The sequence below is a fragment of the Apis florea genome, unplaced genomic scaffold (genome assembly GCF_048593485.1).
Source record: "Apis florea isolate Af1SG1 unplaced genomic scaffold, ASM4859348v1 contig_3325_pilon, whole genome shotgun sequence".
Classification (NCBI taxonomy): Eukaryota; Metazoa; Arthropoda; class Insecta; order Hymenoptera; family Apidae; genus Apis; species Apis florea.
This window is the reverse complement of record NW_028256738.1, coordinates 214,373-242,012: the sequence shown is the minus strand read 5'-3', so window position 1 is coordinate 242,012 and position 27,640 is coordinate 214,373. Positions and strand designations below refer to the sequence as shown.

Genomic DNA, 27,640 nt, shown 5'->3' with positions numbered 1-27,640 from the left:
AACGATAGCAATGATCATTCTCCGTACATATGCAGAATCTCGAGCACAACGTTCGTTTCGAAACACTTCGCGACCACGACCGCGAATTCAAAAAATCGACGAGCAGAACCAGAAACGAATGGCGAATAATCCATTCATCTCAGTTTTACCCTCGATTCTTCAAATTTTATTTCCTGAAACAGGTTGTCACGCGAAAAACGCGCCTACCCGATCGGAGACTGTGACAACCTGCCCGGCCCTACCTACTTATAATTAACAGACACACCAGAAGTATACTACCTATCCTACCTAGCCCTATATTTAAAAAATGGCAAAACAGGCACACCAACACATTCATTCCACGATTCTCACACATAATACTCGGGCGCAAATGCCTACACTAGGGAAAACGTCCCGGGACGCCTCCGACACCCGAGCTTGGCACACTACTCGCATACTCTAACTTTACGTACCATTTTCCTGAAATCGATTGACGATGTCTAGCGACCATTGCGTAAATTGCGATAAAAACACGCATATATTTTAATTGTAATTATCTACCATCATGATTAAATAATACATATGACTATTAAAGAAATGATACAGGCATTGATACTATATTCATAATTTAATATTACAATTTAATATTAAGCTAATAAATTATTTATAATCCGTAGTATTTATTAGCGGATGTAAAATCATTATCGTATGTAAATGACAATTGTGAATGAAATAATTGTTATGAATAACGATGCAATTCCACAGCCTAATCATACACACACAATGTGGAAAATACATCGTGCACGATACACTAATACATCGTCAATCGCTGAAAAATTTTTATTAACTTATTAACTAGAGTCATCATGCCCATTGCCTCTCTCTCACCCAAGTAGCATCTGAGCACGTGAGTGAGTTCCTGGCAATGAACACGGAAGGGGTTAAACCTGAAAATCCTAAGCTAAAAAAAGCATTAATATTTATTTCCAATTTAACGGGCTAATATTTCTTAATCTGATTGTTTTATTTTAAATTTTAAAATTAAAATTCTTTATTATAATTTTATAAAATTCTTTATAAATTTAAAAATTGATTTTAATTAACAAGGAAAAAAAATATATATATATATTTAAGAACAATGAATAAGAAATTATTGACTCTAGATCATTGACTCTAATACTAATGAAAAACCTCAGGCGATCTTTTTATCAAAGCAGATTTTTGAAAGTATTAAAGCAATGTTCAAAACTTATAGCTTTGATTCAAAAATCTACCTGTCGCGAAATGTTTTCTTGCACTATATTTTATTACATTTTTGTACGAAAGAAGCATGAAAAACTAAATATTTTTATATTTTTAACATTATGTTTACAATAAAATGTTAAATAATTAATTCTTTTGATGCATTATAATGAAATGAAATAAAAACAAAAATTAATTATTTATTATCATGTGATAATAAACAACTATTATTATAATATAATCGTCATTATAATATTACATTCATCATCATTATTATTATATAATTTCTAATATTATTTTAAAATTTATTAATACATATAACGTTAATTCAATATCGTTTTGTTGAAAACGCGATGTGCAAGAAAACCTATCCTGATCTAATAAATAAAACACAAATGGAATGTTACTACTCACGGGTATAATAAATACCCGCGGTCATTGTGCTCGTGCAAAAATCTACGTATACAACTAATCACCCGTGTCGATTCGGATCTTTCATCCTACGACATGATTGAGTGACCAGAGGAACCAAAATGCATGCGACTCACCATTCGATGCGAAGAATCTGCGTTGCCATCAATGCTGTCATGACGCCATCAAGAAGTTGTCATCAAGTAGGAGGATGAAAACTGTAAGAAAAAACGAATATAATTTAGAACACATATACTAATTAATAATATATACTAATTAATAAAAAAAACTGAAAAGAAAATGAAACTATACTGATGAAAAATATGCAAAGATAATTACCTCTTCGCGTGATGGATGATCGCCTTATGTTCTTGAGATCACTGATTTTACCCTGTTCCGAAAACGAAAATTTGTAAGAAAAAAAAAAAAAAAAAAATAAAATAAATGAACTACTGACGCGTCCGTATTTAATATTCGGCGAACAAACACTGACTCTAATTTCGCGAATGATTATTACAATTAAATTAAATTAGAGCAGCTGTGCTCTAAAAAATATTAAACATACTTTATTACGAAACAAACACTGATTCTACCGATCGCATTGCGCGCGATCACAAAAATATTTTTTCAAAAGTCCAGAGGATGACACAATAACAGTACCTTCAACAAAATATAAAATATTACATTAATTTAAAAAAAAAAACAATTTTGATTATTGATTCAATTCTGTTTAATTCCAAAATTCAATAAAAATAAAAAATCAAAATATTACTAATCTTTAAAATATATTATAATAAAAATTAAAATTTTAATACTTAAAATCTGAGAAATAAAAATCTACTAATTTATAAATTTAGTTGAAAAAAGTGATAAATTTTTCCAAAAGGGCGATTTATTTCTCGATTAATAATTAAAATAAAATCAAATAATAAAACAAGATGATTGAAAATATGTAAAGATAATTACCTCTTCGCGTGATGGATGATCGCCTTATGTTCTTGAGATCACTGATTTTACCCTGTGCCGAAAACGAAAATTTGTAAGAAAAAAAAAAAATAAATAAATGAACTATTGACGCGTCCGTATTTAATATTCGGCGAACAAACACTGACTCTAGTTTCGCGAATGATTGTTACAATTTAATTAAATTAGAGCAGCTGTGCTCTAAAAAATATTAAAGATACTTTATTACGAAACAAACACTGATTCTACCGATCGCATTGCGCGCGATCACAAAAATATTTTTTCAAAAGTCCAGAGGATGACACGATAACAGTACCTTCAACAAAATACAAAATATTACATTAATTTAAAAAAAAAAAAAACAATTTTGATTATTGATTCTGTTTAATTCCAAAATTCAATAAAAATAAAAAATTAAAATATTACTAATCTTTAAAATATATTATAATAAAAATTAAAATTTTAATACTTAATATCTAAGAAATAAAAATCTACTAATTTATAAATTTAGTTGAAAAAAATGATAAATTTTTCCAAAAGGGCGATTTATTTCTCGATTAATAATTAAAGTAAAATCAAATGATAAAACAAGATGATTGAAAATATGTAAAGATAATTACCTCTTCGCGTGATGGATGATCGCCTTATGTTCTTGAGATCACTGATTTTACCCTGTGCCGAAAACGAAAATTTGTAAGAAAAAAAAAAAATAAATAAATGAACTACTGACGCGTCCGTATTTAATATTCGGCGAACAAACACTGACTCTAATTTCGCGAATGATTGTTATAATTTAATTAAATTAGAGCAGCTGTGCTCTAAAAAATATTAAAGATACTTTATTACGAAACAAACACTGATTCTACCGATCGCATTGCGCGCGATCACAAAAATTTTCTGAAAGTAAATCTGTATTAGTGGGAAAGGATAGGTTATCGAGCATTTGTTCATAAAAATTATTATCACTTCAAGCTACAGAATTAACTGAAAGCGAAAAATAAATTCAATCAAGTGGAAATTAAAAAAATAATATAACATATCGAAATAAATATATGATTCGTTTAATCTATTTCACTTGTTTTTTGAAGCATTAACCATTATGAATTATTTAATTCAAAATAGAATTATGAATTATTTAACATATTAACAATAATAGAATAAAAAGTAAGTAAGAATATATTTATTTTTGATACAAAAAATTAAACGTTACCGCTTTACCATAAAGTCACCATCCGATTATGGCATCAATATTGAAATCGCATCTTAAAAGTTTTCTCAGTAATCAACTTTTAACCTGCACAAAGAAATAATTAAATCTTTAAAGTAAATATAACAAATATATAAAATTAGAACGTATTGTATTAAAAATAAAATAATAAAAGACAACGATCAAATTAAAATCTTTTTTTTGAAACTCATACTATCTATAATTCTAACGATACAATAAACTAATAAAAGAAAAAATAATAAATTTAAAAAAAATTTTTTTCAAGAAAATATAATATTTAATAAATTATTGATTAGATATTAATATTAGTTAAATACCCGAAAGCAAAAAAAAAATTACTGTAGAAAGAATATTTTACGCAATAGTCACGCACCTGTAGCAAAGCGTTCTACTAGTTCAACTTTCGGTAATAGAATGATACTCCGCGACACGAATTTGTTTATAAAATTATAAATTCGTAGTGGGGATTTGTTCGGTGGAAAGTCGTACGACATATCGAACACGAATGTAAACCGACAATTTCCTAGAAACGGATTATAGGAAATCATAATACGCCTTAAGTGTAAAATCCAAACGAAATAATACACAAGTTGAGGACACAGAATAAATACACGGAAGAGAAAGAAATATTCGAAATTAGGTATATGCGAAATAAAATTGATATAATAATTTAACTGCTTTTATTTCCCAACTAATGAATAGAAAAATTTAAAAAAAGAAAAAATTAAAAAAGAAAAAGAAAAAAAATTATTGGATTATCCCTTAAACGCGTATTAATAATTACTCATTCAATATTACTTTACAACGATCTAACGAAAATCTGCACGAATAAAAATCAAAATTGTAAATTAAACATACAAAATTAAAAAATTATATTGATAAAACACAATATTTAGATTCAAATTTTGATTCAAGGATTTCTAATATAAATTATAAATTAATATAATTATCAATAGACAAACTACATATGTCACAATAAAAACGAATACAAAAGAACTATTTAATTAAACGTATATGAAGCATTTTTTAATAACACTTAATATACGTTTAAATAAATATTTAATCATTTATAAATTGTAATAATATATTAATTACAAATTATATGTAGTCACTCACCCATTGTATCTTCGTTCGTCCTATCCCCACAACGCCCAACAGCAGACTGACGCCAAACATACTGATTCGTCGAGTGTTGGGCCGTAGCTGCTTCCTGATTGGCTGTAACAAAATTTCATTATCTAATTTTCGCGCGGAAATTAAATTAAATTTATTTATTAAATTAATATTAATAAAATTAATGATAAATAAGAAATATTAAAATTAGAAATTATTTTAATAATATTAATATTAATAATCATTATATATATCATAAAAAATTAATCATTATAAAAATAGAACTACAACAAAAAAAGTTAAAATAAAAATTAAAAAAAATTAAACAAATAAATAATAATGAAAATAAAATAAAAAATAATAAATAATAAAAATATAAATTGTAAAATATAAATATGAAAATAAATAAATAAATAGAAAAGAAATAAAAAAAAGAATATCTATTTTTGAAACTTACAAGAAATACGTTTCTTCTTAAAACAAGCACAAAGTTATCCTCTCCGAATCCTTACGCAAAATGACTGCAAATGATCAGTGAGCATCCTTTTATACCTTTTTCGGTACCACCTCCGCACCAATCAGAAGAGCTCTTACTAAATGTTACTATATTAACATTTAGAAATAGTTTAAATATATAAAATTATTTAAATAAACTTATTAAAAGATTACTTAAACTTTATTAAAAGATTACTGCATTTATTTATTAATTTCTCATTAATTTGAAAAATAGTGAAAGATTTCACAAATTAAAATTAATTAACTTGACTTTCTTATCGAAACGAAAGCATCTTATAGTTCCAATAGGATTATTCTACGATTTTGGTTCAGAAATGCTATTGAAAAATTCATAAAAGGATATAATTATCATTTACAGTTATTAAAATTGAGAATTAGGAATAAAGAACAACATTAAAAAAGAATACATTCGATTTAATAAAAAATCTGCTCTATTCCCTATTTCCAATGAGCTTCAAAAATAAAATTACATATTAATTTAGATATCTTTATTATTAATTTGTTCATTCATTTACAAATCCATATAATATTATTCAGATACATCGATTTATTTGATTTCACTGTTCTTAATTTTATTCATTTATCATTATTTATTTATTTTCACAATGTATTCCTATCAAAAAGAAGTATTTCCATCTTTTGAAAATTCTCAATTCTCAATTCTTATTAATTATGGTAATGAAAAATTTATAAAAAACAAGGTATTATTATTTCTATTCATTATAAATAAAAATTGAAATGAAACAATCAAGAAACATTTTTCCAAATAGATAATTATTTTCTATTTTCTAAAAGCATTGAAAATAAAATTGAACGTTTATGTATTTTTATTATCAGAAAATATATATTTGTTCGTTATTATTTATTCCTCCATTTATATATTTATATAATATTACTTATATAAAATGATTTATTTAATTTTATTATTATTATATATATTATTTCGTTTAAATTATTTATTTTCGTGTAAATTTATTTAACGTAATCTAACGTTCCTTTCAAAAAAGAAGCACCTTCGCACCAATAAGATTGTTCTTTCATTCTGATTGGTGGAACGATGCTACCGAAAAGTTTATAAAAGGATGTACTTGTTCACTTGCAGTCATTCTACAGAAGAACAAAGAAGGAACAATGTTAAGAAATGTCACTTTTGGTTCAATAAAAAAGTTATTCTGTTCCCTATACCCTATTATCAATGAGTTTCAAAAATAAAATTATGTATTAATTTAGATATATTTATTATTAATTTGCTCATTCATTTACAAATCCATATAATATTATTCACATACATCGATTTATTTGATTTCATTGTTCCTAATTTTATTCATTTATCATTATTTACTTATTTTCACAATGTATTCCTATCAAAAAGAAGTATTTCCGTCTTAGGAAAATTGTTTCTCAATTCTGATTAATTATGGTAATGAAAAATTTATAAAAAACAAGGTATTATTATTTCTATTCATTATAAATAAAAATTGAAATGAAACAATCAAGAAACTTTTTTCCAAATAGATAATTATTTTCTATTTTCTAGAAGCATTGAAAATAAAATTGAACGTTTATGTATTTTTATTATTAAAAAATATATATTTGTTCGTTATTATTTATTCCTCCATTTATATATTTATATAATATTACTTATATAAAATGATTTATTTAATTTTTGATTATTATAATATATATTATTTCGTTTAAATTATTTATTTTCGCGTGAATTTATTTAACGTAATCTAACGTTCCTTCTAAAAAAGAAGCACCTCCGCACCAATAAGATTGTTCCTTGATTCTGATTGGTGGAAAGTTGCTACCGAAAAGTTTATAAAAGGATGTACTTGATATTTGCAATCATTCTACAAAAGAGCAAAGAAGAAACAACATTAAGAAATGTCACTTTTGTTCAATAAAAAAATTGCTCTATTCCATATTACCAATGAGTTTCAAAAATAGAATTACTTATTAATTTAGATATCTTTATTATTAATTTGTTCATTCATTTACAAATCCATATAATATTATTCACATACATCGATTTATTTGATTTCATTATTCCTCATTTTATTCATTTATCATTATTTATTTATTTTCACAATGTATTCCTATCAAAAAGTAGCATTTCCGTCTTAGGAAAATTTTTTCTCAATTCTGATTAATTATGGTAACGAAAAATTTATAAAAAACAAGGTATTATTTCTATTCATTATAAAAAACTGAAATGAAACAATCAAGAAACTTTTTTCCAAATAGATAATTATTTTCTATTTTCTAGAAGCATTGAAAATAAAATTGAACGTTTATGTATTTTTATTATTAAAAAGTATATGTTTGTTCGTTATTATTTATTCCTCCATTTATATATTTATATAATATTACTTGTATAAAATGATTTATTTAATTTTATTATTATATTATTTTAATATAATTTATTATTATATAATTATTATTTCGTTTAAATTATTTATTTTCGCGTAAATTTATTTAACGTAATCTAACGTTCCTTCTAAAAAAGAAGCACCTCCGCACCAATAAGATTGTTCCTTGATTCTGATTGGTGGAAAGTTGCTACCGAAAAGTTTATAAAAGGATGTACTTGATATTTGCAGTCATTCTACAAAGAGCAAAGAAGAAACAACGTTAAGAAATGTCACTTTTGTTCAATAAAAAAATTGCTCTATTCCATATTACCAATAAGTTTCAAAAATAAAATTACTTATTAATTTAGATATCTTTATTATTAATTTGTTCATTCATTTACAAATCCATATAATATTATTCACATCGATTTATTTGATTTCACTGTTCTTAATTTTATTCATTTATCATTATTTATTTATTTTCACAATGTATTCCTATCAAAAAGAAGTATTTCCATCTTTTGAAAATTCTCAATTCTCAATTCTTATTAATTATGGTAATGAAAAATTTATAAAAAACAAGGTATTATTATTTCTATTCATTATAAATAAAAATTGAAATGAAACAATCAAGAAACATTTTTCCAAAATAGATAATTATTTTCTATTTTCTAAAAGCATTGAAAATAAAATTGAACGTTTATGTATTTTTATTATCAGAAAATATATATTTGTTCGTTATTATTTATTCCTCCATTTATATATTTATATAATATTACTTATATAAAATGATTTATTTAATTTTATTATTATTATATATATTATTTCGTTTAAATTATTTATTTTCGTGTAAATTTATTTAACGTAATCTAACGTTCCTTTCAAAAAAGAAGCACCTTCGCACCAATAAGATTGTTCTTTCATTCTGATTGGTGGAACGATGCTACCGAAAAGTTTATAAAAGGATGTACTTGTTCACTTGCAGTCATTCTACAGAAGAACAAAGAAGGAACAATGTTAAGAAATGTCACTTTTGGTTCAATAAAAAAGTTATTCTGTTCCCTATACCCTATTATCAATGAGTTTTAAAAATAAAATTATGTATTAATTTAGATATATTTATTATTAATTTGTTCATTCATTTACAAATCCATATAATATTATTCACATCGATTTATTTGATTTCATTATTCCTCATTTTATTCATTTATCATTATTTATTTATTTTCACAATGTATTCCTATCAAAAAGTAGCATTTCCGTCTTAGGAAAATTGTTTCTCAATTCTGATTAATTATGGTAATGAAAAATTTATAAAAAACAAGGTATTATTATTTCTATTCATTATAAATAAAAATTGAAATGAAACAATCAAGAAACATTTTTCCAAATAGATAATTATTTTCTATTTTCTAAAACCATTGAAAATAAAATTGAACGTTTATGTATTTTTATTATCAAAAAATATATATTTGTTCGTTATTATTTATTCCTCTATTTATATATTTATATAATATTACTTATATAAAATGATTTATTTAATTTTTGATTATTATAATATATATTATTTCGTTTAAATTATTTATTTTCGCGTGAATTTATTTAACGTAATCTAACGTTCCTTTCAAAAAAGAAGCACCTTCGCACCAATAAGATTGTTCTTTCATTCTGATTGGTGGAACGATGCTACCGAAAAGTTTATAAAAGGATGTATTTGTTCATTTGCAGTCATTCTACAGAAGAACAAAGAAGAAACAATGTTAAGAAATGTCACTTTTGGTTCAATAAAAAAGTTATTCTGTTCCCTATACCCTATTATCAATGAGTTTCAAAAATAAAATTATGTATTAATTTAGATATATTTATTATTAATTTGCTCATTCATTTACAAATCCATATAATATTATTCACATACATCGATTTATTTGATTTCATTATTCCTCATTTTATTCATTTATCATTATTTATTTATTTTCACAATGTATTCCTATCAAAAAGTAGCATTTCCGTCTTAGGAAAATTTTTTCTCAATTCTGATTAATTATGGTAACGAAAAATTTATAAGAAACAAGGTATTATTATTTCTATTCATTATAAAAAACTGAAATGAAACAATCAAGAAACTTTTTTCCAAATAGATAATTATTTTCTATTTTCTAGAAGCATTGAAAATAAAATCGAACGTTTATGTATTTTTATTATTAAAAAATATATATTTGTTCGTTATTATTTATTCCTCCATTTATATATTTATATAATATTACTTATATAAAATGATTTATTTAATTTTATTATTATTATATATATTATTTCGTTTAAATTATTTATTTTCGCGTAAATTTATTTAACGTAATCTAACGTTCCTTCTAAAAAAGAAGCACCTCCGCACCAATAAGATTGTTCCTTGATTCTGATTGGTGGAAAGTTGCTACCGAAAAGTTTATAAAAGGATGTACTTGATATTTGCAGTCATTCTACAGAAGAACAAAGAAGAAGTTGTTTGAAGAAATGTTACCTTCGATTCAATGAAAGAGCTGCTCTATTCTTCATTCTCTATTCCCGGTGAGTTTCAAAAATAAAATTACATTTTAATTTACATTTCTTTATTATCTATTTGTTCGTTCATTTACATATTATATAAATCCATATTATATTATTTACATACACTGATTTATTTGATTTCATTATTTCTTATTTTATTCATTTAATGTTATTTATTTATTTTCACAATTCTATTCCACCAAAAGGAAGTATTTCCATCTTAAGAAAATTGTTTAAATTTTACAATTTGTATTGGTACGATGATGCTATCGAAAAATATGTAAAAAACGACGTGCATTTTTAATTATTATTACTTCGAAACGTTATAAAGAAAAAATTGAGCTAAATCAAGAAACATTATTTGATAGAAAACTATTTTCTATTTTCTCGAAACATTAAAAATAGAATTGAACATTTATTTTTATGTTTTTATTATTAAAATATATATATTTATTTGTTATTATTTATTTTTTAATTTATATATTTATATAATATTATTTATATTCATTGATTTATTTATATTCTTATATATATATTCTTTCATTTAAATTATTTACTTTCGCAAATTTATTTAACGTAATCTAATGTTCCTTCCAAAAAAGAAGCACCTCCGCACCAATAAGATTGTTCTTTCATTCTGATTGGTGGAACGATGCTACCGAAAAATTTATAAAAGGATGTATTTGATATTTGCAGTCATTTTACAAAGAAGAAAGAATATTAAGAAATATCATTTTTGGTTCAATAAAAAAGCTGTCTTATTTCCCATTCTCTATTCCCGGTGAGTTTTTCAAAAATAAAATTATATATTAATTTATATTTTGCCATTTATGACGCGTAATAATTACTATCATGATTCGTTGATCCTGGTATCGTAGAGTGATATTCTATTATATCGCTATTATTAATTGATATCGTTTAAATGGCGCGAAGGATCATCTTGGGTGGTGTGAATAGAAATAGTCAATCCATAAGAACAGTCATTGCCGATATCAATTTCGAGTGCTATCTTTTCATATTTTTCTAATAAAAAATCGAAAATTTTAGCTAGAATCTTTGAAAAATCGAAATTTTAAATCGAAATTTAAAAAATTTTAATTTTATGAAAAATTTCGAATGCCATCTCTTCACATATCATATTCTCTTATTAAGAAATTGAAATTTTTTTAATTTTACGAAAAATTTCGATAAGTACCACTTTCTAAAAAGAATTATATTTTTCTAATCAAAAATTGCAAAATTAATAAAAAATAATGATTGGCTATTCGAAAATTTTAATTTCTTAGAATTCCAGAAAAAATTTTACATATTATTTTAGATATATATATATTCTCGTAATACATAATTGAAATTTCAAACAATAATTTTTGCTTACACTTGCGATTTTGTAATAGAAAAACATAATTGTAAAAGGTGTGAAATTATTCCAAGATTATGTGAAATTTTTCCAAGATTTTCATAATTTAAAATTTTGTGCCATTGATAAAAATTTTCGATCTTATTTTACGATTTCGTATTAGGAAAATATAATCTTAAAAATAGCATGCAAAAATTTTTTAAAATTCAATATATTATCTTTTATACGTTTTTAAATTGTTATATTTTTAGGAACTAATATTTTGATTATTTTTATTAGTCATTTAATGGTTTACTACTGTCCGAAATTTTTGTTCCATTCAAATATAAAGTTAAATTGAATTTGCATAATATATCTGGAATTTTATCCGTAATATGCAAGTCCGTAGCAATATTTATTTCGGATTTATTTCAAAATAAAATTATGATATAAATATCATAAAATGTATATTATATTATTATATTAAATTTTTAATTTACAGATAAGTAAAGGAAACAATAAAATTTAATTACATATGCACTGCTTTTCAATATATACTTTTTTTCAGAGCAAGTATAAAAAAAGAGCAAATAGTAGAAAGATAAAAATAAGATAGAAATAAAAATTGATATCAATCAATATCATCTTTTAAATAGTTTGAAATATTTTGTTTAGATTCGGGAGATGATAATGATCAATTTTTACTATTTATTCTTCTTGTCTATATTTGAGTTTCATCTATGGCAATGTATTTAAAGATGATATCTCTTCTTTTTTATTATTTGCTCCCCTTGTCTATATTTACTTTTAATATGTAAACATAAATGAGATTTATCATTACTCTTCCAAGACTACAATGTATTTTATTTATTTATTATAAAATATACATATTTATATACGTATTTTTTAACATAAAAAAACATAGATATTATATTCCTTTTTACAATATCTTTTAGGATAATTTTATAAAATATAATGTATCTTATAATAGCTTTATATACATATAAGATGTGATGTGATATTGGAGATTGATGATGGAGATTTGAATAAATAAAAATATGATATTAAATAAACAGAAATTTTTAAATTTTATTTTTAAAAACAAGATATAAAATTAAGTAATCTATATGAATGTTTCTAAATTTTTTAGAATAAATAAAACTATAAAGAAATGTTTAATATTACAAAAAATATTTCAGCTCTAAAAAATAATAAGTATAGAAACAAATATATTTTAAATTATATTGTAATATTCTTGCAAATAATACTGATTATTACTTTTATTGAATATTTTTAATTATTTATTTTAAATTATGAAGCTGTAAGAAGTGTTTGTATATAGGGATTTTTATGAGATAAAATTTCTTCTTTAAATGTTAAAATCTTATCCTTTAACTCTGCATCAGATAATGATAGATCTAAATTCTTGCATTTATCAATAAATTCTGCAATAAGGATTTCAGCTTCCTGTAATATTATAAATTAATTATATTATAAATATTAAAGATTTTTTATATTCTTTTAATAAAATTTTAATTAATTAATATTACTACCTGGATAATCTTTTTTTTTTTTTGTGGATTATCAGATCCCTCAAAAAGTGAATCTTGATAATCTTCAAGTTCTGCTTGTTTACGTTTAGCAAACTAGAAAAAAAAAAATTAATTTTTTAATATTATAATAAAATTTAAATTTAATTGAATTCAGAAAAATTTTACCTCAATAATATCTTGTGGGAAATTAGCCATTTTAGCAACATGTATGCCAAAACTTTGATCACATATTCCTGGTTTTATTTTATATAGTAAAGTTAATTTATTATCATCTACAAGAGCTGTAACATGTTGATTTTTAACAGTAGATATTTCTTCTTCTAATTTAGTTATTTCATGAAAATGTGTTGCAAAAAGGCAATAACATTTAATTTCTTTTGCTAAATATCTATGAAATATAAAATTATATTAAATATATAAAAAAATTTAATAAATGTTATAAAATGTTATAAATCTTACTCGGCGATTGACCATGCTATACCGCAACCTTCATAAGTAGAAGTTCCTCTGCCTAATTCATCAATCAACACCAATGAATTGCATGTTGCTGTCTGAAATTGTATAAAATATTTTTTAATTATTATTTTATGATATAAATATTAATTTACCTTTAATATAGCAGCAGTTTCTATCATTTCCATCATAAATGTAGAAAGTCCTTTCAATTGACAATCATCAGCTCCTACACGAGCTAATATACAGTCTAATAATGATATTCTTGCTTGATCACAAGGAACAAAACTTCCAATATGTGCCATGAGAGCACTAACACCAGCGGATCTTATATATGTGCTTTTACCTCCCATATTTGGACCAGTAATAATACAAAAATGACATTCTCCTATAATTTTATTATTATAGAAATAATTATCATATTTTATATTTATAAAAATATTACCTCTTTTAAAATTGATATTATTAGCTATATAATCTACTCCTTCTTGAACTTCTAAACATGGATGTCGAACTTGAATAAGATTAAATTCTCCTTTTTCACTAGGGAGCATTTCAGGACGTACATATGGTTTATTAGCACATACAGCAGCAGAAGCAAAAGCAGTAAGTACATCAAGTGATGCTAATACATTTCCAATAGCTTTTATTGTATTACTATAACCAGCTATATAATTTTTATAATGTAATAGTAAAAATGCTACAATTATATTGCTTCTTTATTTAATATTTTATGTATTTATACAAACCTGCAATTTCAATTATTTCCGCAACAACTTTTTTTTGTTCCATTATATATTTATCTCTAATAGCAATGTACTCATCATTTAAATCATTTAATTTATTACTTCGAAATCGTACACCACTTTTATTAGAATCTAAAATAATATATTGTTTTTTATTTCTTAAAACTTTTTCTTCCTTCAATGTTACACGGAAATAATATCCAAATTGTTGATTTGATTCTAGTTTTAGTATTTTTCCAGCTTCGATTGAAAGATCATCAGCAACTTTATTCAATTGTGCTTGCAATTTTATCTCTATTTCATCCATAGTACATTTCAATTCTAATATTAATAGATATAATTATAAATATAAAATAAATATAAAATTATAAATATAAAATATAATGTAAAAAAAAATTTATACATATAATATCCATAATATATATATATAATATATATTCATTTTATAAGTACCTTTTAATTCATCATCAAATTCAGATCGTACTAAAAAATCTCCTTTTTCAGCAGAATCTAAATCAATTGTTTGTTCAACCATTTGTTGAAATTTATTCATATCTTTAATAAATTCATTTAAAGGATCAGTAAACATTGTTTTTAAGGCTATTATATTTATTTTAGGAAATTGTTCTAATAATATAGGTAAATGTGATATACATGTATAAATCCTGAAATAAAAACAATTAATAAATTATTAATTATATATATACACATATTAAAAAATATATAATTTATTTACTTATAGCAATCCTGTAAAGTTGCTTTTTTTCTAGCCAATTTTTTTGCAAGTACTTGTAAATCTGGTATGCGTCTTAAATGATCTTCATTAAGATTAGATCGTAATTCATTATCATTCACTAATGCTTCAACAATATCATGTCTTTCTTTTATAAGTGATAAATCTTTTAAAGGTTGTCTAATCCATTGTGCAAGAAGTCTATGTCCTTGTGGAGTTCTACATTTATCTAAGAGATTCAAAATACTTGTAGGTGCATTTCCATTTAAAACAGAAGTATCAACACGTGGTTCAATATTAAGTGCTTTTATAGCAGCTGAATCTAATTTCAAAAAACGTGATTGCTTTATTTGATCTATACTAAACTGATTCAAGTTTCCTTCGTCTGATGTTAACTAATGGAAAAATATATAAGTATAGTATAAATATATAATATAGTATAAAATTAAATTGAAGAATATTTTTTTATCAATATGCAATACTTACATCTAAATATTTGATAAGAGCAGAAGTAGCTGACATAGCAAAAGTTAAATTGACTTCAGGTAAAGATTGTACATTTTGTTGTTGACCTTTCTTGAATCTTATTAAAGTATTTAAATCTTGTATAACTGATTCACTAGAGAATTCATTTTTTTTTCTTGTAGTAACCATTACATTATTTCGTTCTATTAGCTAAGCAAGAAAAATAAGATGAAAGAAAGAAATAAATGTCATGATTATATTAATAAAATTTTTAAATTAATTATTTTGTATGAAAAAAATATTTTATTTTGTTTACTTGTTTTAAAGTTTGAAATTCATAGCTGCCTTCACCTTGAATTAATAAACATTCTTTAGGAGCAAGTGTAACAATCAATGATTCCAAATTAGAAAATGATTCATTGTCTTGAAATTCACAAACAGAAAATAAAGTTGCTGTAGTATCTACACAACTTAAACCTACAATCTAAAAATATTATAAAATATAGTAAAATAAAAATTTTTTAACGGGAATTTTTTTTTCATTATAATATCTTTTATTATTATTTATAATTACTCACTCTAAATTTTCCTTCCATTCCTAATTTTACTGCTATAACACGAACACTAACAGCAATATCATTACTGCCAAACAGTATATCCTCAAACTGTGTTAAATTACCAGGAGATCCTTTATATTCTAATATCCAATTTTGGTTTTTTGCAGTTCCTTGATTAATATAAACTTCTACTCTGTATTGTTTTACTAATAATAGATCACGTATAAAAGATTCAAAATGATTTTTGTTAAGAATAACTCCCTCAGTTTTATATGGATCTATTTTAAATATAAATTTATTATATGTATATTTTTATTAGATTAAAAATATTAAAATTTTGAATTAAAATTTTTACCTGCACCTATCATTTTACAAACAGATGTAGTTTTAAAAATTTCTTGTGCAGCAAATAAAGCATCATTACCATGTAATGTATAATAATCTGATCTATTAAAAAAACGTACTGTGGTATTCAGTTTCTGAAATCATATTATTATTAAATTATATATGTGTTTTGTAATTATGTATTTTTTAAATAAATAATACATATTTCTAAACTTATAAATATTAAAATTTTATATTATATTATTATATATACACATAATTAAATGATATTTTAGAATTAAAAGTAATATTATTTCTACATAAGCAAAATAATTATTAATATTCTCATTAATGTAAAAGAAAAAATTAAAAAATTTTTTAGAAATTATTTAAAAATTTAATACAAAAAATATAATTATTACCAAATTTTAATTATTATGCTTAATCATAATTATACTTGTTTTCAAGAAAGACTTTTATGAAGAATATCTGTAGGTCAATGTCTATCTAGGGTCAAAAAGCCGTGGATTATTATTAATGTTATATATATGAGTTCAAGGAAATTTGTTATATTATGGAAAAATATATCAATTTAAAATCATCTAATATGATAAAAAAGATAATTAAATGCAATTAAATGTTTATTTATTTTTTGATATTTGAAATTAGAAATATTTGAACAAGAGTATTGAAAATTATAAATTAATTTAATACTTATATATATGTATATATATATCAATTATATAAAATATATTAATATAATTGCAATTAAAAAATAATTTATCAAAAGAAAAAAATGCAAAAATTCTAATAACACTATCTTGCAAATATTATTCATTTTTTGTATCATAAAAAATATCACAGTTTATATTCCAGGAAGAATTATTCAATATTATATGTAGGCCATTAAAAATCATGAATTATTTTAATTTATTATAATTTCATTACTTAAATAATATTTTGTTATTTATTATATAAATTATTAATATATTTTTTTACATAAATATATATAAAATATATAATATAAAATAAATTAAAATGTAATTCTATTAAACAATGTTTTTATATTTAAAAATAAAAAATATCTTTTTTTAGAATCAAAAATAAAAGACATATGTGCATTAGATTCATTGATGTCTTAAATAATCATTTGAATGATTATCTTTGATTACCTGAAATTATATATATAGCTATTATGAAATAAGAATAAATTAATACACTATCACAAGATAATTATAGATTAAGAATGACATCATTGATGACACATCAAATTAACTTTATAGTAATTTCTGGAAATTATTTACATAATTATTACTAAGAAATAAAAAAAATATTTACACATTTACAAGAAAAATGTAAAAAAACAATATATTTCATAACATATATATATTTCACATATAATAATATTTTTTTTTTTTGATAATTCTAAGAATTTATTTATTATGAAATATTTGCGTATAAATTTTCTTATAAATTATTAATATAATAAATACAATAAATCATGATTAAAATATAATTTAAAAAAATTATATTAAATGTTTAATTTAAAATTTACATAATATAAATAATTAAATATGTTTTTAATAATATTTAATTAAATTAAATAGATATTTTTTTAATAATACCACAAAAAAATTAAATTATAAATATTTATCAATTTAAATTAAAGATATTAATAGTTACTGTGAATTATTTGAAAGAGATAAGAATATATATGAACTGGAATAAATGCACAGAAAATATTATCATCATATAAGAATGAAAGAGAATGTTTTCAAAGATATGATGAAGAAGGGGGAATTAACATAAATGGAATTGCTCCAACTTGTATGTAGTACATATCAATACATACTGTCACTGAGTGAGATCATCAATTCTAAGCTCTGAATTAAGTGAATTTTGATCTTTTACCATACGGTAATTAAACCTTTAATTTTATTTTATTTAATTTTAATATAACATTTGAATTGTAATTATTATTTTTTCTTTTTTTTTTGATAAATAAAATGTAGAATATAAAATATATTTTATGATAATTTTAAAATTGATTTATGTAGTTTTTCATAAAAAATAATTAAACTTTTTATTTAATATTTACAGAGATCAAATGATTAACATGGTAATACAAAATATTGCCATTTTATTTTTATTAATAACACATACATTATCTGCACCGAGTGGGTGCATAGAATCTTGTACTTCTTATCTGACACAATATCAAACTTCTGGAAATTTTCAAAAACATGCTGATTTATCACAAACTGCTTCACATTTACAAAATCTTGATTATTCAAAACCTGGAACATGGTCTGAACATAATGACTATAATGTAGATAATGGACATGGAAAAGTACATGAAGAACGAGGTCAATATGTCGAAGGTCCTAAGACAGTAAGATATTATAAAAAAAATTATTCTTCTTATGATACGTGGTATCCTGTTGGTGAGGAAATATCAAATTTTGATCAAAATAATAATAGACATATATCCAATACAAAAGATATAGTTAATCAACATACTTATAATCAAATGAGTAATTCAGAATCAATTATACAGCAAAATAACTACAATACAATAAAGAGTCAATCACATATTGAATCATCACATAGAAAACCTAATGTTCAAAATGAAAGACTTGAAAATCTTGGAGAATACAGTAAAAATTCACAGATAAACCAACAAGATATATCTAATACACAAATTTCGCAAGAACCCTATCATATAAATATGCAGTCTGGAAATTGGAGTACAATAGATTCATATAAAACTGATGGAGGACATGGTCGTGTATTTGAAGAAAAAGGTCAATATGTATCAGGAGCTAAAAAAATTCGTTATTATAAAAGAAATTATACTTCTAACTACAGTTCATCTGATGGAATACCTATTCCTGATACTGCTAGAAATGGAATGCAAGATATACAAGCAAAGATAGAAAAATTTCATAAAGAAATTGGAAAAGGATTTGATCAAATTTCACAAACACAAACCAGTAATATTGGACAAACACATTTCAATATCCATGATTTGCCTACTGATAATATTTATAATAAAAATAGTGATAATTATAGAGATCAATATAACTATAGAAATTCATTAAGAATACATCATAATGAAGAACAACAATCTTCAGATATAACAAATGAACATTTACCTTATAGAAATCCTTATCAAAATACTTATGGTGAAAATAGTTACAGTATGTATGAAAAACATGAAGGATATGTAAAGAAGCTTCAACCAACTAATCAACTTATTAATCCTACATCAGGATATACTAGCACACTCAATGTTGGAAATAATGATTACAATAGAAATAAATTTGGTGGATCAATTTTACAACACACAGATAATTTACAAAAAACAGATATTTTAGATGCACATCAATCAAGATTTGTTCAGAATCAAATGTTGCTTGACAATTTAAGAAATAATGCACAGAGTCAAAGTAGCATAATTCATTCAAGCATACCAAAACAAGTATCTCATTATAAAGAACATTGGAGTTCTTCTAGTCATACGAAACAAGCATCTATTCCTCTATATTCTACAGATATCTTACATAACAACAAAGAACATTTTCAATACAATAATGATCAATATAACAACAAATATAATTTAAACCAAGGTATACAACATGATATTAATTTAAATCAATTCACAAAAAATGATTTCAATAGTGATAGAAACATAATATCAGAAAAATTAATGACTAGTGCAAGTGATTTAAGTGAGATAGGAGATACAATAGATTGTGCACATAATTCACAACATTCGCATGACAGTTCACAATATTTAAAAAAATATAAGCGCAATGTAATGTACAACAAAGAAGATAAAGTGCAACAAAGAATAAATAAATATATTATGGATAATTTTAATCAACAAACTACACAAAATGATTATTTTATGCAACAGAACTCAAGAAGTAATAATGATTTAAATCAAAAATTACAACAATCTTATCAACCATGGAAATCAAATAATGCCAATCAACAATTAAATGATTTTACTCAGCAAACAAGTGAAACTGATGATTTGACTCAACAAACTTCTGGAAAGTTTGAATTTGGTCAAGATTCACAACAAATATCTCAGTTATGGAAACCAAATAATGCCAATCAAGAATTTAATGATTTTACTCAGCAAACAAGTGAAACTGATGATTTGACTCAACAAACTTCTGGAAAGCTTGAATTTGGTCAAGATTCACAACAAATATCTCAGTTATGGAAACCAAATAATGCCAATCAACAATTTAATGATTTTAATCAGCAAACAAGTGGATCTAAGGATTTTACTCAACAAATTTCTGGAAAGATTGAATTTGATCAAGATTCACAACAATCTTATCAATCTTGGAAACCTAGTAATATCAATCAACAATTAAATAATTTTGCTTGGCAAACAAGTGGATCTGATGATCTTACACAACAAACTTTTGGAAAGATTGAATTTGGTCAAGAGTTGCAACAATCTGGAAAACCCAATAATGCTAATCAACAATTAAATGATTATATTCAGCAATCAAGTGAAATTGATGATCTTACACAACAAACTTCTGGAAAGCTTGAATTTGGTAAAAATTCAGAACAATCCCATCAATCTTGGAAACAAAATGATGATAATAATAACAAACAAGATTATACCCAGCAAACAGATAATTTTGATGATCTTAGTCAATATATCTCTAAAAATCTTGAGCTTGATCAACAATCTTATCAATCTTGGAAAACAAATAATGCCGATCAACAATTAATTCATCTTACCCAGCAAAAAGATGGATCTGAAAATCTTACTGAACAAATCTCTGGAAAACTTGAATTTGGTCAAGATTCACAACAAATATATCAACCATGGAAACCAAATAATACCAATCAAAAATTTGATGATCTTATTGAGCAAACAAGTGAATCTGAGAATCTTACTGAACAAATCTCTGGCAAACTTGAATTTGATCAAAATTTACAACAAGCATATCAACCATGGGAATCAAATAATACTAATCAACAATTAGTCCATCATATTCATCAAACAAGTGAATCTAAGGACCTTACTCAACAAATCCCTGGAAAGTTTGAATTTGGGCAAGATTCACAACAAACATATAAACCATGGGAATCAAGTAATGTAGATCAACAATTAGTTCATCTTACTCAAACAAATGGATCTGAGGATCTTACTCAACAAATCCCTGGAAAGTTTGAATTTGGGCAAGATTCACAACAAGCATATCAACCATGGGAATCAAATAATACTAATCAACAATTAGTCCATCATATTCATCAAACAAGTGAATCTGAGGACCTTACTCAACAAATCCCTGGAAAGTTTGAATTTGGGCAAGATTCACAACAAACATATAAACCATGGGAATCAAGTAATGTAGATCAACAATTAGTTCATCTTACTCAAACAAATGGATCTGAGGATCTTACTCAACAAACTTCTGAGAAATTTGAATTTGGGCAAGATTCACAACAAACTTATCAACCATGGAAACCAAATGATGCTAATCTGGATTTTACAGAAGAGATTGATGATTTTACTAAACAAAGTACTGGTAAACTTGAATTTAATCAATTTAATCAAGAATCAGAAAAAGATTCACCTCTACAAATAAGTGTTATACCCGAATATTTGGGAAATTCACATTTTCCAAAACCTGCAGATAAACCTAAACCAAGATCAAGATATTCAAGATATGGATCGCTTCATAATATACATAATATTAATGATGAAGATATTATAAATCACAATAATGGAAATACTGATACATCGCATATTTATGAATTACCTCCAAATATGGATGTAGAAATTGATGATAACAAGGAAAATCAAAATACAACAAGAAATCAAGAAAAAAATGAAAATATAGATTTGTCTAAAAATTTAAATCAACACAGTGGAAGTAATTTATATGATGTTGAAGGAAGTAATGTAGACCAAGTAAATTGGTTACATAAATCGAATGATGCAACTGTAGGTTTACAATGGCATTATACGTATCATCCAAGTGACCAAAGGCAATTTGTACAACAAACAGAACAAAAAGATAAAGAAAATATGCAAGAACAATCAATGCAATCACAATTTTTTAATTTAGAACAAAATTTAAATAAGGAAACACAAAATAAATACATAATGGATAATTCACATCAACAATTAGATTGGCAATCTCAAAATTATAAATCTGAACAAAAAGATAAATCTTTAAGAAATGATTATGTTCAAAATAAAAATAAATTTATATCTAATGAACAAATAAAAGAAAGTTCACAGACAGATGTTGGAATTTTTAAACCAGAACCTAAATTACAGCCAAGAATCTTAGAAGTTTATGGAGGTGGCCAATATGATCCAACACATAGCGATGATATATATTCAGGAGTGACGATAAATCCTAGTGCTACATTAACATCTACAAGCAATACAGATCCATGGGACATTAGGGAAAAACCAGAAATATTAACAACAACTGAATTAGTACCACCATTATTATCTGTAGAACCATTGGACACAAACATTCCTACTGAAGCACCTCATTCATCATCCATTTGGTCAAGAATTAGTCATAAAATAGCAACTACAATAGATAAAGCTAAAGAAAAAGCTAAAAATATTTTTGGATAAATATAAATTTTTAAAACAAATTTTTAAAACATATCTATTTATAAGTAACATATTTTTTAAAATATAGATTTTAAATAAAATTTATTAGAGATAAGATTATTGAAATTGTTAATTTAATAGTGTTACATATAATTAGTACTAATTTAATATATTTTAATATATTAGAATTGTAATGTAGTATTATGAAATTCTATTATTATGAAGTTATTATATATTTTAAATTGTTATTTAAATAAATGAATTTATATTTTTTAACTTTTATATTTTATTCTTCATTCTAAATATTATATAATCATAAATATAAAAAAGATCATAATAAAAAGGATCAACAATAATGTATGTATAATTAATCATATTTACTTACTTCTGGTAGACTCTTAAAAAACCTTACAAAACTTTGTTGACTTGATGGATCTGAAATCAATATTAATATAAAATTATTTAAAATCAAAAATCTAAATATGTAAAATGAAAAATTAATTTCTAAAATTATATTTTACTGACCCATATTAAATTGTTGATTTGGTTGGACAGCCATGATTTTATATAAGAAAAAATACTAAGATTTACGCGATAAGTAAAAAATAATCTTAAATAATTATAAAATAGTATACAATTTTATAAAAATATTTCAAAAATAATCTTTTCAAAATACTATATATTAAATAATCATTCAATGTATTCCCGCATAAATATATCATGGAATAATAATTCATAGATTGCATACTACAGTTATATTTCACAAAATATTATTGTCCAATTTTATTGGTTATGAATGTAGATTTACGTTTCTATATATGCTTTCTTTAATATTAAGTAGTTAATGGAATATGTTTTAATAGAAAAATAATTCAGTTTCTTTTGTACATTTTTACTTGTAATATGTAATATTTTAATTTTTTTAATATACTTTTATTTTTATAACGTAGAAATTGTGTAGTAAGATATTATATAAGAGCATAAGTGTCATTACATGAATTATTAATTGAAATTTAGGATTCTTTTTCTATTCTTAAATTTATATTTTTGAATGGAGAGTAATCATTAATTTAATATATACATATATACATACATACATACATTCATATATGTATACATATACATATAATTATATATATACATATAATTATATATATAATATACTTACGTATAATATAAGTGTAACTTATTAGATATAAAATTTTTAATGCATAATTATAATATGTATAATTTCAAATTCAAATTTTTTTCGAAACTATTTTGAATGAAATTTATTAAAAATTATTTTCATTAATAAATAATTAAAGAATTATAATACATATGTAGTTTGTAAAAATAGATATCATAAAGTGACATAAATCAGATAATTTTATGAATATTGATTCTGATTAAAAATTGATATGATTAAAAAAATTATATTGGCTTATAATTTAATTTTTTAAAAATTGAAAACATAGAATTCATTAAAGTTTTATTTGATATGTTGTTAATATTTGGGACAAGAATGATAATGAATAATTATTGTTCTTATCATTATGATAAGAGATTGCTTATTGTATCTTGATAGTAGAATATGTATATTATTAAAGATACTTTATGTCTTTGTACTAAATCACAAGTAACAACGAGCAATAAATATCAATCATCGTGCATTTGTGCCCTATCATAGAATTAATTGAGAGTCAACAGTATATTGCGTATGTCGTCCTATAATTCATTTTCTGAACTGCTTTATTCGTGAACATATCGTGAACTTACACTATTTTTGAATTTTTTTTATTTGAAACTAGTATTTTTATAATAATTCTTATATTTATATATAAAAAATAAAATTGTAATTATTATTATTATTTTTTTTCAAATTTATATTTGTAACTTAATAAATTAATTAAGAAAAGACGTATTAAGAAAAATTTTTTCTAAAATAGGTAAGTAATTTGTGTTTTAAAATTAATAATACAAAACTTAAAATATATTTTATTGTTTATAATCTCGAAAATATTTTATAGAAAATTGTTCGTAATATTTTTATTTTAAATTTATCTTTTATTTTGTAATTAATTGATAAAATTTAAGAATTTTAATATATATATTTTATTTTAAAAAGTTTTTAGAAATAAAATGGATATGGAGAACAAAGATAATATGTTAATACCGGGTCAACGAATTCGTCCACCTGGCAACAAACAAAAAGTTTTACAACTTTTAGAAGAACTTTATGGTTTGAAAACCTTAACTATATCTGAATTGAATGCATATGATGACAGAAATTATCATGTAATTTGTGAAAAAACTCATACGAATCCTCATATAACGATCATAAATAAATATGGCTACGTTTTGAAGATCGTTAATTCTTTGGATTCGCAGAAAACACACATAATTGAAGCACAAACTGAAATGTTAATATTTTTGCATCAGCAAGGTATTAATTGTCCTCTGCCTGTAAAAAATATACATGGATTATATTACACTCTAGTTAAAATGAATAATGAATATTCTGAAAATTATGCTGTCAGATTGTTGGTTTACCAGTCTGGTGAATTGTTGCACCGTGTACCAATTACTGGAGATTTGCTACGAAATGTGGGCAATTTTGTAGCCCGACTCGATAATATTCTAATGACTTTTTCTCACCCAGCTTATAATCATCACAAGACACTATGGATGTTAAATTCCGTACCACAATTACACCAATTCATCTATGCTATAAAAAATGTATTTGAAAAAGATTTAGCGCATCAAGTAATAATAGCTTTCGAAAAGGACGTGCTTCAAATCACTTCACAATTAGAACAAGGCATGATACATGGAGATTTAAATGAACAAAATCTAGTGATGAGCTCGAATGGCAAAGAAATATTTGCAGTCATCGATTTTGGTGATGCACATCGAACATGCTTAATCTTCGAATTAGCTATCGCGCTGTGTTACATTATTATACAGACTGGTGATATAGCGATGGGTAAATATGTAATCGAAGGTTATCAGGATATTAGAAAGCTGACAGATCTTGAGAAGAAAATTTTGAAAGTTTGTGTTTGTGCAAGAATTTGTCAAAGTCTGATTATGGGTGCTTATTCTTATCTTCATGATCCACAAAATGAATATCTGCTTACTACACAGAAATCAGGATGGTCATTATTGAAGAAGCTTTGGCCTCTTACTCAAGATGATGTTCTTCGAAATTGGGGATTGATAAACTAAATTCTTCTACTTATTCAATTTTTCAATATATTATATAGTTCATTCTCAATATTCCAGTCAATTATCACATTGTTTGAAATTGTCTGTTATCAATTACAGAAGCAATAAACATATAAATTTATATTTTAACTGAATTGAATTTAAGGAATTAAAATTAAAATACTGTGCAGCGATATATCCTCTGGTTTTATTCGTATTTAGGCAGTTACATATTTACATAGATATAATGAATAATAATGCTCTTTGTATAATAATATGGAGTCATTTTATACATAACTAGATGGTGGTATATACAAAAATGCAGGTATTAAAAATCAATTCATGGGAAATTGTGTGTTACTGAAAAACAATTTTAAAAGAAACATATTTCTCATGATTACTTGAGTGGAATAGTAATTGTTGTTAACTTCAACTCTATAAACTAAATATTCATCGAAATATATCGGTAATGTACACAATTTATTTATAAATGTATTGTAAGACAATATATTTCGATCTTGCATAATAGACTTATATTATACCTGCGTTTAAGGTGAAATCATTCGCGTGTGCTTTTATATTACTTACACAACTTGTAATATACATATATATATATATAATATATAATATATATATATATATTATATATATTATATAATATATAATATATAATATATAATATATAATATATAATATATAATATATATTATATATATTATACATTATACACACACCCAAATATATAATTTTTTTTATTTCAATTTTAATAATATACTAATTTATTTATATCTTTTTTTCATTTCATTAATATCAGTTCGTTTTGGCAAACTGTCTAGCTGTGTTGAGGCAAATTCGTTGATAGCGAAAATTTGTTCACAATATCAGAGTAAAAAAACAGAGTTAACAGAGTTACATGAACGTAAAATTAGAAAAACAATATTATATATATTATAATTAAGAAATTAGATAATATTTTCATCAAAAGTTTATATATATATATATAATAAATAAAAGAAGTTGAAGATATTGCAAAAATCAAATTATCGTAGTTAACGTAGTTTAAAATAAATATAACAATTTTAATTATATGATTAGAAGTACATACGTAAAATTTTTTGAGCCATTTTTATATAATAATGGAACGTCATGTTAACGAATTTTCGCCAGAGGTTATTAACAAAATAGTATATTACAATACCTATATATTTTATTGCTTAGAATCTATTGGCTTACGTACGCCTCAGGAGACGCTTATAGGCGCATAATAATAAATTTTTTAACTTATATCGTTAGTAACTTTTATACTTCATTATTCATCAACTTAATA

The 27,640-nt window shown here is 23.5% G+C and overlaps 3 protein-coding genes and 1 long non-coding RNA gene across 6 annotated transcripts; 3 read left to right on the top strand and 1 right to left on the bottom strand.

The window, feature by feature from the left end:
• The first annotated feature begins 10,251 nt into the window (after positions 1-10,251).
• LOC147657070 (uncharacterized) lies at positions 10,252-12,762 on the top strand. Its single transcript, XR_015293146.1, has 2 exons — positions 10,252-10,368; positions 11,044-12,762. It is a non-coding gene; the product is annotated as an uncharacterized LOC147657070 (long non-coding RNA).
• spel1 (DNA mismatch repair protein spel1) lies at positions 12,748-23,956 on the bottom strand. 2 transcript variants are annotated; one of them, XM_012491498.3, is made up of 15 exons: positions 23,653-23,956; positions 23,513-23,562; positions 16,546-16,669; positions 16,212-16,468; positions 15,950-16,117; positions 15,655-15,843; positions 15,172-15,563; positions 14,889-15,100; positions 14,439-14,756; positions 14,135-14,356; positions 13,845-14,077; positions 13,696-13,787; positions 13,402-13,624; positions 13,237-13,329; positions 12,748-13,150 (listed from the first exon to the last, which is right to left on the bottom strand). In XM_012491498.3, exons 1-15 carry the CDS (start codon positions 23,684-23,686, stop codon positions 12,995-12,997), a joined length of 2,763 nt encoding a protein of 920 aa, XP_012346952.2. In that variant the 5' UTR covers positions 23,687-23,956; the 3' UTR covers positions 12,748-12,994. The 2 variants fall into 2 exon arrangements, with proteins under 2 accessions (XP_012346952.2, XP_086767658.1); XM_086911532.1 differs by lacking the exons at positions 23,513-23,562; positions 23,653-23,956 and adding an exon at positions 16,937-17,038.
• Positions 18,309-23,403, top strand: LOC100869359 (uncharacterized). The gene is made up of 2 exons (XM_031918916.2): positions 18,309-18,431; positions 18,615-23,403. The coding sequence occupies exon 2, from the start codon at positions 18,622-18,624 to the stop codon at positions 23,146-23,148; it is 4,527 nt and encodes a 1,508-aa protein (XP_031774776.2). The 5' UTR covers positions 18,309-18,431; positions 18,615-18,621; the 3' UTR covers positions 23,149-23,403.
• On the top strand, positions 23,957-26,509 carry LOC100869123 (hydroxylysine kinase). Of its 2 annotated transcripts, none has more exons than XM_086911534.1 (2): positions 23,957-25,055; positions 25,235-26,509. In XM_086911534.1, exon 2 carries the CDS (start codon positions 25,249-25,251, stop codon positions 26,332-26,334), a length of 1,086 nt encoding a protein of 361 aa, XP_086767660.1. In that variant the 5' UTR covers positions 23,957-25,055; positions 25,235-25,248; the 3' UTR covers positions 26,335-26,509. The 2 variants fall into 2 exon arrangements, with proteins under 2 accessions (XP_086767660.1, XP_003697301.1); XM_003697253.4 differs by having other exon boundaries at positions 24,553-25,055; positions 25,242-26,509.
• Positions 26,510-27,640: the final 1,131 nt, after the last annotated feature.

Bases quoted from the DNA above. Each gene is read 5' to 3' on its own strand.
- LOC100869359 (XM_031918916.2), top strand. From the start codon at position 18,622: ATGATTAACATGGTAATACAAAATATTGCCATTTTATTTTTATTAATA.
- LOC100869123 (XM_086911534.1), top strand. From the start codon at position 25,249: ATGGATATGGAGAACAAAGATAATATGTTAATACCGGGTCAACGAATT.
- spel1 (XM_012491498.3), bottom strand. From the start codon at position 23,686: ATGGCTGTCCAACCAAATCAACAATTTAATATGG. The intron at 14,757-14,888 runs GTACTTATAAAA...TATTAATATTAG, and splicing joins ATTTGATGATGAATTAAAAG to AATTGAAATGTACTATGGAT. The intron at 13,788-13,844 runs GTAAATTAATAT...ATACAATTTCAG, and splicing joins AAACTGCTGCTATATTAAAG to ACAGCAACATGCAATTCATT.